The sequence below is a fragment of the Pristis pectinata genome, chromosome 4 (genome assembly GCF_009764475.1).
Source record: "Pristis pectinata isolate sPriPec2 chromosome 4, sPriPec2.1.pri, whole genome shotgun sequence".
NCBI classification, from domain to species: domain Eukaryota; kingdom Metazoa; phylum Chordata; class Chondrichthyes; order Rhinopristiformes; family Pristidae; genus Pristis; species Pristis pectinata.
The window spans coordinates 55053931-55071901 of NC_067408.1; the positions used below are offsets into that span (position 1 = coordinate 55053931).

A 17971-nucleotide genomic window follows, 5' to 3' on the forward strand; every position below is an offset into this window, starting at 1 on the left:
GAAGTGCAAGTTGTGCCCAGAAATGTGTTAAGACAAAACAATCAAAAAGTGATCTGGATAGAGCCAGATCGTGTTCATTCTTTTACTTTTTTGTTCTATTGCTAACTCTTGTAAAGTAAAGATATTTTAATGTGTTTTGATTTATATTCCTGTTGAAATTTAACAAGTTACAAAATTAATGGTATAGGAACATGTTGTGAAGCTTTCTGAGTCTCTATGTGCCTTACTGCACAGCAATAGAATAGATGCTTGGATTACAAACATAAATGGCTTTGTTTCGAGCATGTGCTACTTCATTCCAACTTTCTCCCTTCCCTTAATATTCCAAAAATGTATTGATTTTTGTTTTGGATAAACTCAGCAACTGACCCTCCACTGGCCCCTTTAGCACAGAATTCCAAAGATTCCCTGCCCTCTGGATTTAGTCATTTCTTTTACTTTTGGTCCTGAATGGCCAACAAGTTAATTTGAGACTCTGGCCACAGGTTCTAGGCGCTCTAGCTAGGGCCATATTTGTTCCTGCATCCACTCTTTCATCCCCTGTAGAGGCTTGGTAATCAGTATATTCCACGCCACAAGAGGACATAGGTTTAAGGTGCTGGGGAGTAGGTATAGAGAAGATGACGGGTAAGTTTTTTACTCGGAGAGTGGTGAGTGTGTGGTATGGGCTGCCGGCAACAGTGGTGGAGGTGGATACGATAGGGTCTTAAGAGACTTTAGGATAGGTACATGGAGCTGAGAAAAATAGAGGACTATGGGTAAGCCTCGGAATGTTGAAGGTTAGGGACATGTTCGGCACAGCGTTGTTGGCTGAAGGGCCTGAATTGTGCTGTAGGTTTTCTGTTTCTATAACCTTTCATTCTGGAGAATATAAGCCAAAATAAAATAAAAACCGCAGGTGAGGGAACTCTGAAATAAAAGCGGAAAGTGCTAGAAACACTCAGCAGGTTAGGAAGCATCCTTGGAGAGAGAAAAACAGAGTTAACATTTCAGGTCGAAGGAGGCGATTAAGTAGCTAGGCCTATACTTTGGCCTATCGGCAGAAGTATCAGCCCAGCTACTTAATCTCCTCAAAGGACAACCCTGCCCTTTACCCAGTAATTAATCTAGTGCATTCTCTGTATATCTTTCCTAACTAGGGAGACTAAACCTGCAATACAAAATACCAGGTACTTTCTCTAATTATAGTAAAGTATCTTTAATCTCGTATTCAAATCATCTTTCAATAAACTGTTTGCCACTTTAATTGTTTGCATATACCTGTGCATTTTAAGGACACGCAGACCCCTCTGAACACCAACACCTATCAATTTCACGCCATTAAAAAAAATTGTGCTTTTCTATTTTTTCTATCTAACTGGATGACTTCATTTTTTTCCAATTCTACCTTGTCATAGTTAATTCGCTTAACCTGTCTATATCCCTTTGGAGTGCCTCTGCCTCTTCCTCACATCTTCCTTTTGGTCACCCTTTTAAAGGAAAGATGTGGTTAAACTAGAAAGTGTGCAGAAAAGATTTACGAGGATGTTGCCAGGACTAGAAGGGCCTGAGTCAAAGGCAGAGATTGGCCAGGCTAGGTCTTTATTCCTTGAAACATAGGAGAATGAGGGGTGACCTTATAGAATTGTTTAAAATTATGAAAGGAATAGATAAGGTGGATGGTAGCAGTCTTTTCCCCAGGGTAGGGTAGCCCAAAACTAAGAGGCATAGATTTAGGGTGAGAGGAGAAAGATTTAAAAGGGACCTGAGGGGCAACTTTTTCACGCAGTGTGCGTTAAATAAATGGAATGAGCTGCCAGAAGAAGTGGTTGAGGCAGGTACAATAGTATCATTCAAGAAGCACTTGGATAGGTACATTGAGTGGCGGAGCTTAGAGGGATATGGGCTGAACACAGGAAATTGGGACTAGCTGGGTTGGCACCGTGGTCAGCATGGACTCAATGGGACGAAGGGCCTGTATCCGTGCTGTATTGCTCTATAACTCTCATTGCCACAATTAGTATCATTGGCAAACCTGGATATATTACCTATGGTCCCCTCATCCAAGTTATTGATTTACATTGCAAACACAAAGCCTTGGCACTGATCACCTTGAGTCACAGCTTTCCCACCAAAAATGAACCATTTATTCCAACTGTGTTCGGTTCATTATCCATACTTCCATCTAACCGTATATATTCCCCCCAGTCTTCTCACTTTTTGTTTTCTTTACTCATATAAATTGAAGACCTCCTGAAAGTCCAAATACATCACCTCCACTGGTTACCATGTTACAACCTCACATAAAACTCCAACAGAATTGTCAAATATAATTTCTCTTTCACAAATCAATATTGAGTGCCCAATCCTATTAGTATTTTCTAGGCACCCTGTAATCCACTTTCTCAATAATAGATTCTGTCATTTTCCCTTCTTCTGTTGCAGCCTGGATTGAGATAGGGCTGCAGAGGTCACTTACTATTCATACTACTCATCACTAGTCAATTAACCTGTAAAATGGTGGGTGTTTTATGGGATTGGGCCAGGGTTGGAATACTGCAATGTGCTATGCTTGGATTCCATAACAAAAATACAGCCACTTGGATCAGATAAACAGTGCCCATTGTACAGCATCCAAAAAAGTCCGTACCTTTGTGATAAAAGGCAGAAAGTTGAGGTGGCATGGGAAATGTGTAAAATATGCCTCACTTGTCTTGAAAGGGATGTAGCAATACATTCTCCTTCATCTCTGACTTGGTGCTGAGTGGTGAATTCCCATTATGGTTAAGTATAGAGGCTTTAGCAATGATTTTCAATATAACTAATTCAATAAATAGCCTAATGTTCCTCTTAACTTCAGATAAGCACTTTTCCTGAAACTATTTCTCTTAAGATCTTAGAAAATGGCCTGGACTTTATTAAATAGCCAGCATTATTTGTGCAGAGCCTCTGCAGGTTGTGAACGTTTTGACAATGGGAAGTGTTGGGTGCCAAACAATATTTCCTTCACTAGCATATGTAGCCCTTCATTTGAATAAAATATTTGCAAGGAAGCACTGCTGTACCATTGTGAATTGAATGGTGTGATAATATCTCAGCTTGTTTGCCTATTCAATTTTCGGTCTATTATTTTTAAAGTACAGTAGCAACTTTGGTTTTAAGGTGCCATTTTGAAGCAATTTTAAAATTTAGCACAGAAATCCTATAAGGATAATCCTTAAGATCCTAAGTATGCAGTAAGTGTCCAATTGAACTCCACACCTACTTAGTGCATTTTTAAAATGTTTTTATGGAATAAATGCTGAATAAAATGGGAATTTAATTAAATTTGTAAATTTTTAGCCTTGAGAAATTAATCATACTATAGACTCAGCAAGCTTCACTCAACTGTCTACCAATTGTACACTTGATTTAAGTCACTAATATTTTCCTTGCTTGTTTTATGTAACCAAAATTATGTAGTCTGCATTAAATTTGATGTTTATTGATTTAATTTTGCATTGAAAGCCCTTTAAAATTAATTGCAGCGTTCAAAGTATCTAAAGCATAGATTGGTTTCAAATGGTTAGTTTGCATTACTTTTTGGGAAAAAAATCCAGCTGTTGCGGATTTATATAAAATGCCTGTAATTTGCTTTTATTTTGTGATTACCATCAGCCATATAGTACAATAAGTTGTCCAAAGCTATTATTTAAAATGATCCTTAATTGATTATTTGGCCCATTTTTCTGGAGGTGGATTATATGTAGATGGGGTCCAATGAGAAAACTGATTTAATTTACAAACTGGTTAAACTTAATTTGAAATTTGGTCTGGGTCTTTGTACTCCACCTCTTAAAACTGGATGCTCACTGGTTTGGCAGCTTGACATTCCTGTCTGCCTGGTATTGTCCTTTTGTGTGAGCTGTTGTCATTAGCTGCCACCTGAAGCACTTTCTTGAGCTGTAGAATAATTGGCCCAGCACTGGACACAGCAACTCTAGATTCTAGTGTTGCACTGATTTGCCTTGTGTCATACATGTTTGCTCAAACTGAAGGAGGCTGCATGTGGTGTTAGTGACTCCAGTTTCTCTTTGAGGTAGGTCTATGAAGTGAAGGCATCCAGGATATTAAAAAAAACGAAGTGTAAAATTATTGAACTAGTGTTATCACAATCCCATAGGAAATTTTTAAACCAAAAAACCTGATGATTTTGTCAAATTCCAATGTGTATCCAGCGTCCCTCCCCAAATAAAGCAGAAGTAGGTATAATTCAAAAGAAAAACTTATCTTACTATTCATGCCTGAAGGCATATTTTATTAGTTTCAGTATAGAGTGTATATTCACTTCAGTGTGAGGTAAGTCAGCAAGGTAGTGTTACTAAAATTTCAAAATCACAAAACTGCTTCCTGACTAGATGTCTTTTTCATTTCTACCCCATTCACTCCATAACCTACTACTGAAAACTGAGCAGATAAAGGGCAACTTTTTCGATATGCTATCTGAGCACCATCTGGACAGTCAATTACGCTGGAGCAAAGTAAAGGAGAAATTTGAGAGTGACTCGCGGTATAAAGCCGTCGATAGTTCTGGATTAAGGGAGGATTTCTTTAAACAGTACATGGAGAAACTGGCCAAGGTAAGCTTCTGTGGATTGAAATTTTTTATATTTTTTTATTTATTTACAGTGTGGTAACAGGCCCTTCCGGCCCAACGAGTCTGCACCGCCCATTTTAAACCCAAATTAACCTACCCGTATGTCTTTGCAATGTGGGAGGAAACCGGAGCACCTGGAGGAAACCCACGCAGACACGGGAGAACGTACAAACTCCTTACAGACAGCAATGGGAATCGAAACCCGATCGCTGGCGCTGTAATAGCGTCGCGCTAACCGCTACGTTACCGTGCCAAACATTGCTTTCAAATGCCTCAGTGAGTAGGTCTCAGGTGTTTCAATGAACCATGTAGAGAGTGGTTGTTTCGGGACTCGCCAGTGCAGGTTAAGCAGCTATAGTTGGCTACTATTCCAGTGGCCAATGGCAGCAAAGTATTGTGCTCATGGTGGCTTTGCAGCAATTCCTTGGCATGAAGTGGGCAAAATGTTAAAAGCCTCCGAAAACTCCTAAGAATGATCACTTGGCAGAGGTCTGGGTGAATCACTGGGACCTATACCTCGTCATGGCCCTTGCTCCTTATTTGTCTACCTGCACGGCACTCTCTCGCTCTGTAGCTACAATGCTATATTCTGCATTCTGTTTACCTTTTCACTACTAAAGTGTACTTGTGTATAGAATGTTCTGTCTGGATGGCACACGAACAATAAGCTTTTCACTGTATCTCGGTAACAATACCAAAACCAATGCCAATTTATAATTCAAAAGTCCCGAGGTGTTTTTAAAAAAAATTGCTCTTAAGAACAGGGAAAAAGCACACAAGCAGGCAAAACCTTTTTAAGTATTGCATTTTTTTTAGTTATAGGTGCATTTTTATATATTAATAGATGATTTTGGAGGCTGATAGTTGGCTATCGAGGCTTCTGCTGGGGTGTTCTGCCCCCTCACTGGGTTTTGGGTGAGTTGATAGAGCTTTTAGGAGCTACAAGGACAAAAGATGTCCCGGTGACTGGTTAGACTGCTTGGAGCAGGTGTTAACATATGAGTGCCTGCCCTTAGCTGCTTATTCCATATTCGTGTGACATAGAAGCAGCTTCACAGCATGCTTCAAGTTTGCACATCCTGTACCCGTCAAAACCAGCAGGGAGGCAAAAGAAAATGTAGTGATGACAGAGTGAAGAAGTGTGTTATTGGACTAATAATATAGAGAAAGAGAACTTAAATGCCAGCAAAGCAATTTAAGAATTTGATTATTTCTTTGAAGAAGTTTGAGAAGTGGAAATGAGAAGTGACTATGAAGCTACAGGATTGCCCTAAGACTGGCTTATTAATGCCTTAACTGCCATGGCCTATAAGTAACCCCAATCCCAGATTGAGGGTGGCTCTTGATTTGATGTGGTCTGATAGCCACTCATTTTTCTTCAAAACTGCCATGGATTCAAGAAGACAATGCTGCCACCACCCCAGCAAGTGGGAGAAAGTTCTTGCCCATCCAAAGATACACACGTCTGGAGAAATAATTTTTTTTGGGGGGGTGGGGGGGGGGGGGAGAAAGAAACTGCTTCCAAGTAGTGTGTTGTGTCTTTGTCTGCAAGTTCATGCCTTGGCCACATTATCCATCCAGCAATGCCCCAACAGAATTTTAACTCTGCTGGAGAGTTAACAGGCCTGTCACTGCTGGCAATAGATGAGCAATTTTCAGAAATATGCTACAAAGATTGGCCAGAAAGATTTGAACATGTAAAGCCCTTTGATTACTGGTTTAACCCCTGTGCTAACTAACCTTCAATCTTAGCTGTTGACTGCATTGTCTTGCCTTACCTACTCTTTTCCAGCTTAAATGAGTCCTTCACAATTAGTCTTGCCATAAATTAAAATTTCTTAATTAGAGGTACTACAATACACGTCAGTGTATTTTTTGTGAAAATGGAACTACTTTAAAAGCACTCCGTAAATCTGCCATCTTTTCTTTGCCTCACAGCACATAGACTCTGATAAGGAGAAAGAGCTGGAGCGCCAGGCAAGAATAGAAGCAAGTTTGCGAGAGCGGGAGAGAGAAGTTCTGAAAGCTCGCTCAGAGCAGACCAAGGAAATTGACAGAGAGCGTGAGCAGCACAAGCGAGAAGAAGCCATTCAGAATTTCAAAGCCCTGTTGTCCGATATGGTAATAAGCATATGTGTTCAGAATCCAAAGCATAAGCTTGCTCATTTTCATATGAAGAAATTTGTGTTGGACTTATTTTCAAAGTACTGCTAAATGATTTAATTTCTTGGCTGATTTATTGTTACTTAGGGTGAGTTTATGTTTAGTACTTCCCTTTGCAATTAAATGGAGTCAATTTTAACTACGCTTATCTATTGCTCTCATCAGATGCTAACGTAGAGGCTTAAATTTCCATCGGAATGGAAAATTCTGAAGCTAAAGTGAACTGTGTTGAGACTTGCAGTATTTTGAATTTATTTCCTATCTCAGCTTCCAGTAAATTGAGTTTTCTTTTTTTAATTTTCACATTTTGTAATAATTCATTAAATGCTACAAAATCTATTTGAGAGTTTGTTGGGAGCTAGGTGCCTGGCAAGCTTTAATCCCATCACTCTAGAAACATATCACATTTGCTCATTAGCCTATTTGTACTGTCTGATTCAAAATTGCTCACTGATAAATTACTTTATAATTCTATAATCTTTGGTGAAACGTTTTTTGCTTTGCTTCCCTTCCTGCTGAATTTCTAATCTTTATCTGCTGAATAACACCAGTGAAAGATTCCATCAGCATTGTCATTCCCTTTAGAAACTTCTGGGTCACCACATTGTATCATCTTGATTTTTTTTCCTCATGTCACAAATTCTACTTGTACTTTTTTTTAAAGATGCAACTTAGCTATTTGTCTTCCTGCTCCTTTCCTAGTTTTTAAAATTTCTTTTCGTGCTGTGTGTTCTGCAGGTCCGTTCTTCGGATGTTACATGGTCAGATACCAGGAGATCCCTCAGGAAAGACCACCGCTGGGAGTCTGCTTCGTTACTGGAAAGAGAAGAGAAAGAAAAATTGTTCAGTGAACATATAGAGGCCCTTACAAAAAAGAAGAGAGAGCATTTTAGGCAGCTTCTGGATGAGACTTCAGCGGTGAGTGTGACTGGTTCATAGTTAGTTATGTGTCAACAAGAAGCTGGGAGGGGACCTGATAGAGGTGTACAAAATTGAGAGGCATAGATAGGGTAGACAGCAAGGAACTTTTGCCCATGATAGGGATGTCTAAGACCTGAGGGCATAGGTATATGGTGAGGAATAAGAGGCTTGGAATGGATCTGAGGAAGAATCTTTTTCACCCAGGGGGTGGTTGCAGTCTGGAGTACACTGCCTGAAAAGGTGGTTGGGACAGGTTCTCCCACAACATTTGAGACACATCTGGGCAAATGTTTGAATCATCAAGGCATAGTAGGCTATGGATCAAGTGTTGATAAATGGGATTAGTATAGATGGATATGTGATGGTCATCACAGACATGGTGAACTGAAGGGCCTGTTTCGCTTTTGTATGACTCCATGACCTTGACAAGAAGAAACCTGTCTAGAGTTTGCAGTACAATTGTCTACAGAATGTTCCTTGTGGGGAATGAATGAGAGCGTATTCTCACAAATTTATAAGTTTTATGCATAAAGGAAATGGATTTTAAAGAGAGATTTCCCCTCTTCTAATGCAAATTTATTTGGAGCTTTATTGTAAAACATAGACATATTATGCACTACTTTACAGTTATGATGCCTGTTGTGACATTAAGAAGTGCTTATCATTTCTACACTAATTGTGGAACACTTTCACATGAGAAGATAAGCCTATTATTGGGTGAAGAAAAGGAGTAGGTTACAAAGCAAGCTTGCCTGCCTACTTCTGTCTCCTACCTTAAAATCATAGCTTGTTTTATTCTTGAATTGTTCGCAATCCTGGCAAAGCTCACATTTATTGACCATTTCCAGTTACCTTTGAAAAGGCAGTTGTGAGTTGTTGCCCTCAACCATTCCAGCTATTGACCAAGGTAACGATGCTATCAAAGGAACTTTAAGTAGTTGCTACAGTATGTACCATTTGCATTTTGTCGGGGGTACAAACTTCAGTCACGTTGTGTCGACATAGATTTAAGATGGCAGAGGGGATGTAGGGAAATAGAACTATTGAGAATGCTTAGAGAACTGGCATGAACTCAATTAGTCGAATACCTTACTGTGTTGTAAGGATTAATGGAAAATGTAAATGAGAAATAACAGGTCAATGCTTTATCCTGGATGATGTTGAACTTTCATAGTCATCCAGGCAAGTGTAGACTATTCCATCATATTCCTTATGTAAGGGTTTTCATGAATGGGAGTGGGTCATTTGCTGTATCATAGTTTATCTGACTCTATTTAGAAGCTGCTGAGCAATTGTGTTTCATTAATAGTTTTGCGACTTATGAACTTGGGTCTTGCTGCATGTGGCACAGTCCACTCCATTATCTGAGAAGTCATGAATGGAGCTAAACATGGAGCAGTCATCAATGACTGACCCACTTCTGACATGAAGGTTATTAACTAACAGCCAAAGATGAACCGACAGCACTGCACTCTAGAACTCCTGCAGTAATGTCCTGGGCTTGAGATTAAACCACTATAAGGCATGCTCATATAGAGTTTTAGTTTTCGGGCACAGTGACAGCCAGTCAGTTCATTACATCTGTGCCCACTCTCTTACCCTATTGTTCAAAACACAGTAACAATGGAGATGTGGGTCCCAAATATGGTCCCACTTGCCTTTAGAATGCCCTTTAATTTTTGTGGTTTTGACGTATTGGAACTGAGTCTCCCTGATTTCAACAGCTGTGGTGATAATATTTTTCTTGATATCAGAACTGCCTGCTGATAATTTTGGCAAAGCAAATTGCAGACCCAGAGACAGTCTGGTTATAAACCTCAATGCAGGGACAAAATTTATTGGTTTATTATTATTGTCACTTGTACCGAGATACAGTGGAAAAACTTGTCTTGCATACCGATCGTACAGATCAATTCATTACACAGTGCATTGAGGTAGTACAGGGTAAGAACAATAACGGAATACAGGGTAAAGTGTCACAGCTACAGGGAAGTGCATTGCAGGTAGACAATAAGGTGCAAGGTCAAACAAGGTAGATTTTGATGTCAGGAGTCCATCTCATCATATAAGGGTTCAGTATTGATGTGTAACCAAAATATAAAGAACTGTTTTGGTTGAATGACTTAGCATTTATAAGGGTCACCTTTACACAAGTACCTCATTTTGCACTCAGGATGCATTTCCAGGAATGAGAGCACTAGAGAAATTAATATTAAGAAGGGGTCATTGAGGAACAGAGTTGACGACATAATATTGCTCTATTTCTATTGAGAAATTTTAGTCCAGTTTTTTTTGGGTTTTTTAAATTTTTTTTTCTTTAGCTTAGTTTGGTTTGATATACTTATAATTTTTCTTATTGTTTTGGGGATTTTTTTCCTTTATCTTATAATAAATCTTTTTCTTTCATATTATATTCATTCACTAACAGATCATTGGATCTACAGTTTTTTTATACTTTATTGTTCTTTATAATTATCCATGTCATGATTGTTCTCCTGATCTCTTTGTATTACATGTGTAAACATTGATATATTTGTATTAATTTGAAAACTAATAAAAAGATTGAAAAAGAAATAAGGGGTCATTATAGAATACTTCACGAGCAGTGCTACTGGAGACTAGACCTCCACTAGCAGTGAATGAGACAGTTAAAGTGATCTCATTACCACATAGCTGGATCTGGATCGAGCCATGTATGCAGGGTTGTCTGTAAGGGGTGGTCTTAGTCAGGCTGGGGCGAGTGGTGAGATGTGGAGGTCTGAGCTGCACCCGCCAGATGCCATAGTCACTCTCATCACCACCTATTGGAAGTGACAAAGCTGCTGTCTCCCCTTTGGTTACACAACTCTCCCTGGCCCAGAACTTTTTCTGTGCTAATAAAGTAAGTGACCAGCAATGACAGAAATTTCCTAGCAAGGAGGGAAGGAGGCAGCAGCTCCATCACATCCATGGGACAGTTGGACATGATGGGAGAGATTGCAGGACTCAGATTATCAGTCAACATATGGAACAGCCATCGGCAGACCCCATCAACAGCCCCCACTTAATGTACTGGACAAGTAGCAGCCTTGATACCTGTATCTCAGTGCTGATCAGCTGCACTGTCTGTCCCAGCTCCCCCAACTCCAGCCTTGTGCACATTCTCTGTGGTTTATTCACACCAACCCATGTGGCGATAAGATCACCATATTATTGCCATGTCAGCACCAGTGGCAGGGAGGGGTTCATGCTTAGGTTCCCAGCATCACACCATGCAGCTCCAGCAGATGTTTTTTAAAAGTAGAGGGTAAAAACCAGATTCCAGGACCAAGAGCATTACAGTGTATGGTGGATTAGCACTAAGTGTGATACCAATGCAATTAGCTGATATTTGGGGTTTAGGGAAGCTTAATTTGAAGGAAAACAGACTGCATTTCCAAGTACTCTTGCAGCACCACCAAAAATTTCCTAAACAAACAGCACAGTGAAAAGGTGCAAATCTGAAATACAAATATGGCAGCATTATGACAGATCAATGCCCATTCTGTGAGCTTCCTGTAAGTTTGTTAATAACACTTGATCTTTTTTTAATGTAGATCACTCTCACCTCTACATGGAAGGAAGTGAAAAAGGTAATCAAAGAGGATCCTCGCTGCATCAAATTCTCCTCTAGTGACAGGGTAATTGACATGTCTACCAAACTTTCAAAATGTTCACTCTTTCATCCAAATACAGGCCTGTACTTACTTGCTTATGCTCTCTTTAAGAAAAAGCAAAGGGAATTTGAAGAATATATTCGAGATAAATACATCACAGCCAAAGCAGACTTCAGAACACTGTTGAAAGAGACCAAATTTATTACTTACAGGTGAGTAATCTCGGCTGACTCCTAGTCGAAAAGGAAACTTTCACAGTGGGGAGGTTGAGGGATGAAATTTAAGAGCTTTGTTGAATTATGGAACTGATGATGGAGTGTAGAGTATGGGAAATGCAGAGACCTTGGAGGGTTACAGTGCCAGAGAAATATAAAGTTAGGGTGGGGGGATGCTGGAGACATTAAAATGCTTGTTTTAGAATTTTAAGTTAATTAATAAATGTGCACCACCAAGTAACAGGGTGAATGAGGTTTGGTACAGGCAAGAAACATCTAGGCAAGTACTTGAATCACTTAAGGATAGAAAGCTGTGGACCTAATGAGGCTAAGTGGGAGCAGTGTAAGTAGGTACAAAGGGTAGCATGGACATTGTGCCATACGATTCTGGGGCAGCAGAGTTGTGAACTTCTGTTAATGGAGAATGAGGGGCTGGTTGTGAAGTGATAAAATAGTTTTGTCTGATGGTAGCAAAAGCATGGCTGAGGATATTGGCAGTAGGTGGGATAAGGCAAGGTTAGATAGGATTACTGTTAAAAGTGAAAGTGGATAGTCATTCCAATGGGATTGGAAACTGCTCGTTATTAAATGCTGAAGTTGGAAAGAATCTTGGGTAGCGGTCAGGGAGAGGAGATGGACTAAGTGCCTTGGCAATTTCAAAGAGGATAGCTTTGGTCTTTGTTGGATTGAAGCAACTTGCAGCCTTTCCAGGACCAGATGATAGGAAGAACAGCCTGGCTACAGTGAAATAGTAGAGGAGTTGAGAGGTGGTTGTGATAACTTAGAGCAGGTGGTGGACACAGTGTATGTGAAATTTTTTTCTGATAGTGCTTGCGTTATGACATCGGGGAGTAAAGTTGGTAAGAGAATCAATGATTGGACCTTCTCTCACTGCCAGTTAATAGATCAGGGTGCAGCTGAGAATGTTTCCACTGAGATGGAGAATGGGTTTTGGGGAAGGATGATCTGGTCATGTGAAACATGTAAGGGTTTGAGAAACCAGAACAGGATACAGTGTTCAAGATGAGGAGGCAGCAAATAAACAGCAACACATGACTGGCATCTAGCTTAAGAAGATCTCCAGCACTGGGTAAAAATAACCACAGCACAACTGAAAAATTTGGTGTCAATTTAGTAACCACTGTGTTTTCACTGTTTTGAAAATTAGAATTGTCTGTGATGCAAACCACATTTATTGTCTGGATGTTTGTTTATTAGTAGTTTACACTGTCTGCTACAAATCAAAATTGTTATGGGCTTTACTTTTCTCCCCCCAGATCAAAGAAATTATTGCATGAGTCAGATCAGCATTTGAAAGACATCGAAAGGATCCTTCAGAATGACAAACGATACTTAGTGTTAGAGTGTGTGCCAGAGGAGAGACGCAAGCTCATTATGGCCTACATCGATGACCTCGATCGGCGAGGCCCTCCCCCACCTCCTACTGCATCAGAGCCAACCAGGCGATCAGCCAAGTAACACCAAAAAAAATTCCACTGAGCATGAGTAGGCTCCCCATCAACTGAGACTTGTGCATGAGCCATCTGCCAGACTTTATCAACGTGTGTGCAGTATTAATGTGTCTGCTTTGTCCAGTTTTGTATATAGTATGGACACATTTGTACCAGCTTGTCATCATGTTGAAGTGGAAGCTTTGACTCATCATTCAGTTGTGTAAAATAAGAACTTTTTTTTAAAAGAGAAAAGTACAGCTGATGTAGTACCTGCAGCATGGTCATTAGTCCAACCAAATGGCTGTGCAACAAAACTCTTGTAAAAAAAAAACTAGCATTTAGTTACCAGTAATTTTCAAAGTCAGTCACTGATCTCAAAAGGGGTTTGTTTGTAACATTTAAGCTTTTACTTGTGTTTAAATGTAAGTTTCCAAAGTGACTTTATTAACTAAGGTGTTGGAAATGTTGCCTAGTTGAAATGTTTACTGCAATAAACCATCTTTTTTCTAAGTTTTGGAATGCATTTTGCTTTGTGTTGATTTAAGTTATTTTAAGCAAGGTTGAAAGTATTGAAAATCATAGATTAGAGTGATTTTAACTTTCCAGTGATTCAGCGAAGGGCAGCATTGTGGTGCAGCTAGTGGAGCTACTGCCTGAGCTCCAGAGACTTGGGTTCATTCCTGACCTCTGGTGCTGTCTATGTGGAGTTTGTACATTCTCCATGTGACCTCTGGGTGCTCCAGTTTCCTCCCACATTCCAAAGAGGGGCAGGTTGGTAGGTTAATTGGCTGCTGTAAGTTGCCTCTAGTGTAGCTGGCTGGTGGAATTGACGGGAATGTGTGGAGAAGAGGTTACAAGAGAAATTAGTAGGGGATGGCACTGCTCTTGAGCCAACGTAGAAGGATGCTATTTGGTCTTGGAGTCCATGTTGTCAAGAAATATGGTAAGAAAGTATATTCAGTTTATCATTTGTACATCCCTCAAGTTAATCACACAATCAGAATTTTAGGGGCTACTCAACCTGAAGATTGAAGTAACCATTGACTCTTGACCTGAATACCCATGTGTCATTGTGACTTGACAAGTGTAGCACTTAAAGTCCCCAGGTCCTAAGTCTCATTGATATAACCAACCACATGGTTGGCACAGACGAGGTGGGCTGAAAGGCCTGTTTCTGTGCTGTATGATCGATTGCTGGGTAGCAGAAGTCAAATGCTTGGTCCTGTAGGCAATGACATCTAGAAGCAAATTGACACTGCAGATGCCATTGCGTACTTGCATGTCTGTCAAATGGAGTTCAGAGCTGAACTCTGCATTTGTCTTCATTTGCTTATATCTGTATTTGTCTGCAAAAACAAAATTTCCAACTGCTTACTTATTCTTGAATTCTTTCTGAGCAGCTGTAGCAGATTTCTCGGTTTTCAAAGTGATCGTTAATAGTGAAAAAAAGTAAAAAGCTGCGGAAGCAGTACAGAACATGTGAAACGTGTGCTGTGGCCAATATCCAAATACTCCAGGACCAAAGAGGGGAAATTCTTTCAAGGAGGAAAAAGGCTAATAACTGTAACAAGGTGATAAGACTGAACGTTATACACCTATGTTGTGCACAGCTAATTGGAACAGGGTAATCCTCTTTACAAACTTTATAAAGTGTTTTTTCTCGATTTAACGTTGTGATGATTTTTTAAAATGTAAAATGACAGCATCAATATTGCGCCCTGGCTACCTCCACACCTGAAATTGTAGTCAATAATTTATATTGTTTTCGCTATAAACGCACGATTAATACAAAGAATAGTCTACACTCTTCTAAAAATGCCATTAATTAGCATCAGTGCGATTACTTGTTTAAAGCTGAGAATTATTTTATGAACTTTATCGACACGTTCACCGACAATTAGCCTGTGCCTGAGGAGTTCTGCGACCCCTTCCCCTCCGTCCATTCCCTACAATCCACGGCTGCCGTGGATTTGCTCTGTTCCAAAAGCCCTCTGGATCATTTCCATATTTTACAGCAGTGCCACTGAAGCGATTGTTTTACAATTTACATTGAAATGCTGCTCCAAGTGGATTGCCAAACCTGCCAATTAGAGCTCACCACCGACTCAGTGGAAATCTGACGCGAGTTGTGGTCGCTCACAGAATATCCTCAATGCCACTGCCTGTATAAAAATGTTATGTGAGACGTTCCGAAGGACGACGCACAAATCCGCAACTCGCACCTGGTTTTCCAATCGCACTTTCGTGTGATGGTTTAAAGCATAAGCACTTTGTGCACAGTTGCAGGGTTTTAGTTAATAGACCTTCACACAATTGGCTTCGATGTTTGAGCAATGTGAAAGTATTGATTTTCCAGCAGGCAATTCACTCGTACACAATACCATATGGAACTATTTATTCTGCATCCACATAGCAACAAGTAATGTATGACATTCCATGATTGTAAACATGGAGCGAGGCAAAACAGTTAACATTTAAACATTGATTGCTTCATATTCAACAATATTGCGTTTCAACAAATCATCGCCTGTTACAATGCACGTGGAAATAATTATGCAGACAAACTGAATTTGAGTTGCACTATGTCACTGGCGTTGATGAGTAAACAGACGCGCCTTCAATGCACTAGGTCCATGAAGGTGACAAAACTCCAAGGTCAAGACGTTTCAGGCACTGGCTAACATACAAACTGATGTTATATTTACCACTGAGAAGGTTAAGAGAAAAAGACGGGTTTCTAAAACCACTGATGCTCGCACATACCCACCACAGTCGCACGCTCGCCTTTTGCTCATTGCTGGCGAAATACTCCAGTCTTTATTACATAAACCACAGCTAGATATTTAACAGCAACGCGCGAGATCTTGTGTAATGGGTAAAGGCACAACCTTAAAGCGTCGAAATCCAATTCAAAGTAGACACAAGAAGACCAAGAGGTGATGATCCAATTGAAGATTAAGTTGGTAAAGAAGTAATTGCAGTTGAAGAGCTTGGACAATACAGATGGACACGATTAACACACGAACCCCTTATGTAAAACTCCCGATTTTCTTATACCATGACTATGTAGGAATAGATCACTCAGCCTTAGCCATTCAATAATGTCACGGTTGGTTTGCTTCAAATGCTTCACTCAGAGACGTAATTTGCTGGACAATCCTACCCCCTACATCGAGGAACAGCTCCAACCCCACACAGAAATGTTTCCTTAGCTCAAAATAAGTTCATTTAACCAGAGCAGCAGTCCTGGAAAACCCAACTCGCCAAACCCATTTGGCCAATTAATTTCGAAGTTAGTCACAGTTTTGCTCCTTTTAGAATTTCATTTCAACATTCACCCTTCCCCATCCCACCTGTGAGAAAATCTGGACTCCTGGTAAATATAGTTAATGTATGGTTTTAATCCTAACCCACCTTCAGCCCAAACCTGCTACTGCCCACGCTCCCTGTTCACATCTTTCTACCCCTCTCAGGGAGTGGAGGGTCTGATCCGCTCTGATGTTCCCAGGGGACGGGGTCTTCTTCTACAGTGGCCACTGCGTTTTGTCTGTCATGCCAAAACTGTTCCATGTCGGACAGGACGATGTTAGCCGTTTTACTCGTGGGGCTCTCTGCTTTTTCTTGAGCGGGGTCACTGTCCGGGACTTGGACAGCTTTCTCCTCCTGGCACTGATGGCGGTTTGTCGGGACACTCTGCGACCTGGTCTCCTGGGGTTGGCTACCTGAGAGGCTGGGAGATGTTCGCGGCTTGCTGGAGATCAGCCTTTTCCACAGACTCATGAAACCTTCTTTGAACTCTTCAGACATCGAGACGAAGATAAACGGGTTGACCGGAGAGATACTGAACACCAGGACTTGAGAGAACAGGATGAAAGCTGCGGGTGGCGAGGGATCGTCCTTCTGGACGTGTCGAATCCAAAGCCACACCACCCATTCCGGGGCGCACATGGCGGCGAAGGCCAGACTGACTCCGAATAGCATAGCGGTCAGTCGCCGCCCTCTGATCTGATTCCGCAGGTTCTGGTTTTTGGCTCCTCGTCGTTTGCATCTCCTAAAAGCCTTCCAGTGATAAGTGAAGGTACAGGTCACAGGAAGACAGTAAACCAACGCAGGGTACAACTTTGCAAAAACTGCCAGAAAATTGGACGCATGTTCCGGCCAGTCAAGAATGCACATCGTCACCTCGGCTTCACGACTGATAGCTGCAAAGAGCCAGTGCGGCACCGCGAGGATAAACGCCATCGCCCAGATGGAGATGATGACCACTGCCACTCTCTGATGCTTGATTTGGACCTGTTTGGACGGATGTGACACGTACATGAAACAAGCTTTGGCCAGCACGGCTAAGGTGAAACTTTTTGCAGTCAGGCAGCTCTGGAAAAACCAATCCACTGTCTTGCAGATGAACCAACCGAGAGTCCAGAATGGCCTGGAGTAAGCAACAGCCCTGAAGGGGACGCAGAACAACATCATCAGGAGGTCGGCCGCGCTCAAGTTGAGTATTAATGAATTTATCATCGAAGTGCGGCCCTTTCTTGCATTTGTGATCAAGACGGCAATAACCAGGAAATTTCCAGCAAAACCGACCAAACAGATAGCGGCAAAAATAAGCGGGGTCACAATATTCAGCTGTTTGGTCTCGGTATTTTGATATCCTCCGTCCAGCTGGGTGACATCATTGGTCGTATTGGGGGCGTTGAAATCGTTCATTTCAACTGGAAGTTTCTCCATTGGGATTATACCGGCATACACGGCTTTCTTTTGCTACTTATCTCCGGAGATCCTCAGTACTGCCGTGTGAAAACGCAGCTCAGCCAACCAGACTGGCAAACGGCTGCAATGAAAACTGTTGGCGAAAGATTTGCAAGAACCAGTTTCAGCACCTCGGACAGCATCAATTTGCAAGTCTAATAAATACACCACAGCTGAGGGGGGAGGGCAATTACAACGCACTTGAAGGCCCACCTC

General features: G+C 41.0%; 2 protein-coding genes across 8 annotated transcripts in view; one reads left to right on the plus strand and one right to left on the minus strand.

The window, feature by feature from the left end:
• The window catches only part of LOC127569455 (transcription elongation regulator 1-like), an 82374-nt gene extending 68867 nt beyond the window's left edge, over nt 1-13507 (plus strand). For all 7 annotated transcript variants that reach the window (XM_052014117.1, XM_052014118.1, XM_052014120.1 and 4 more), the window contains 6 exons: nt 4434-4598; nt 6554-6736; nt 7517-7696; nt 11275-11358; nt 11446-11546; nt 12827-13507. In XM_052014117.1, the coding sequence (XP_051870077.1) occupies nt 4434-4598; nt 6554-6736; nt 7517-7696; nt 11275-11358; nt 11446-11546; nt 12827-13028 (915 nt within the window). In that variant the 3' untranslated portion in view covers nt 13029-13507. The remainder of the gene's footprint in view (nt 1-4433; nt 4599-6553; nt 6737-7516; nt 7697-11274; nt 11359-11445; nt 11547-12826) is intronic.
• A 2946-nt stretch (nt 13508-16453) lies between these two features.
• Nucleotides 16454-17734, minus strand: gpr151 (G protein-coupled receptor 151). Its single transcript, XM_052014434.1, has one exon. It carries the CDS (start codon nt 17732-17734, stop codon nt 16454-16456), a length of 1281 nt encoding a protein of 426 aa, XP_051870394.1.
• Nucleotides 17735-17971: the final 237 nt, after the last annotated feature.

Excerpts from the sequence above, each read along its gene's own strand:
- gpr151 (XM_052014434.1), bottom strand. The coding sequence starts at position 17,734 with ATGGAGAAACTTCCAGTTGAAATGAACGATTTCAACGCCCCCAATACG.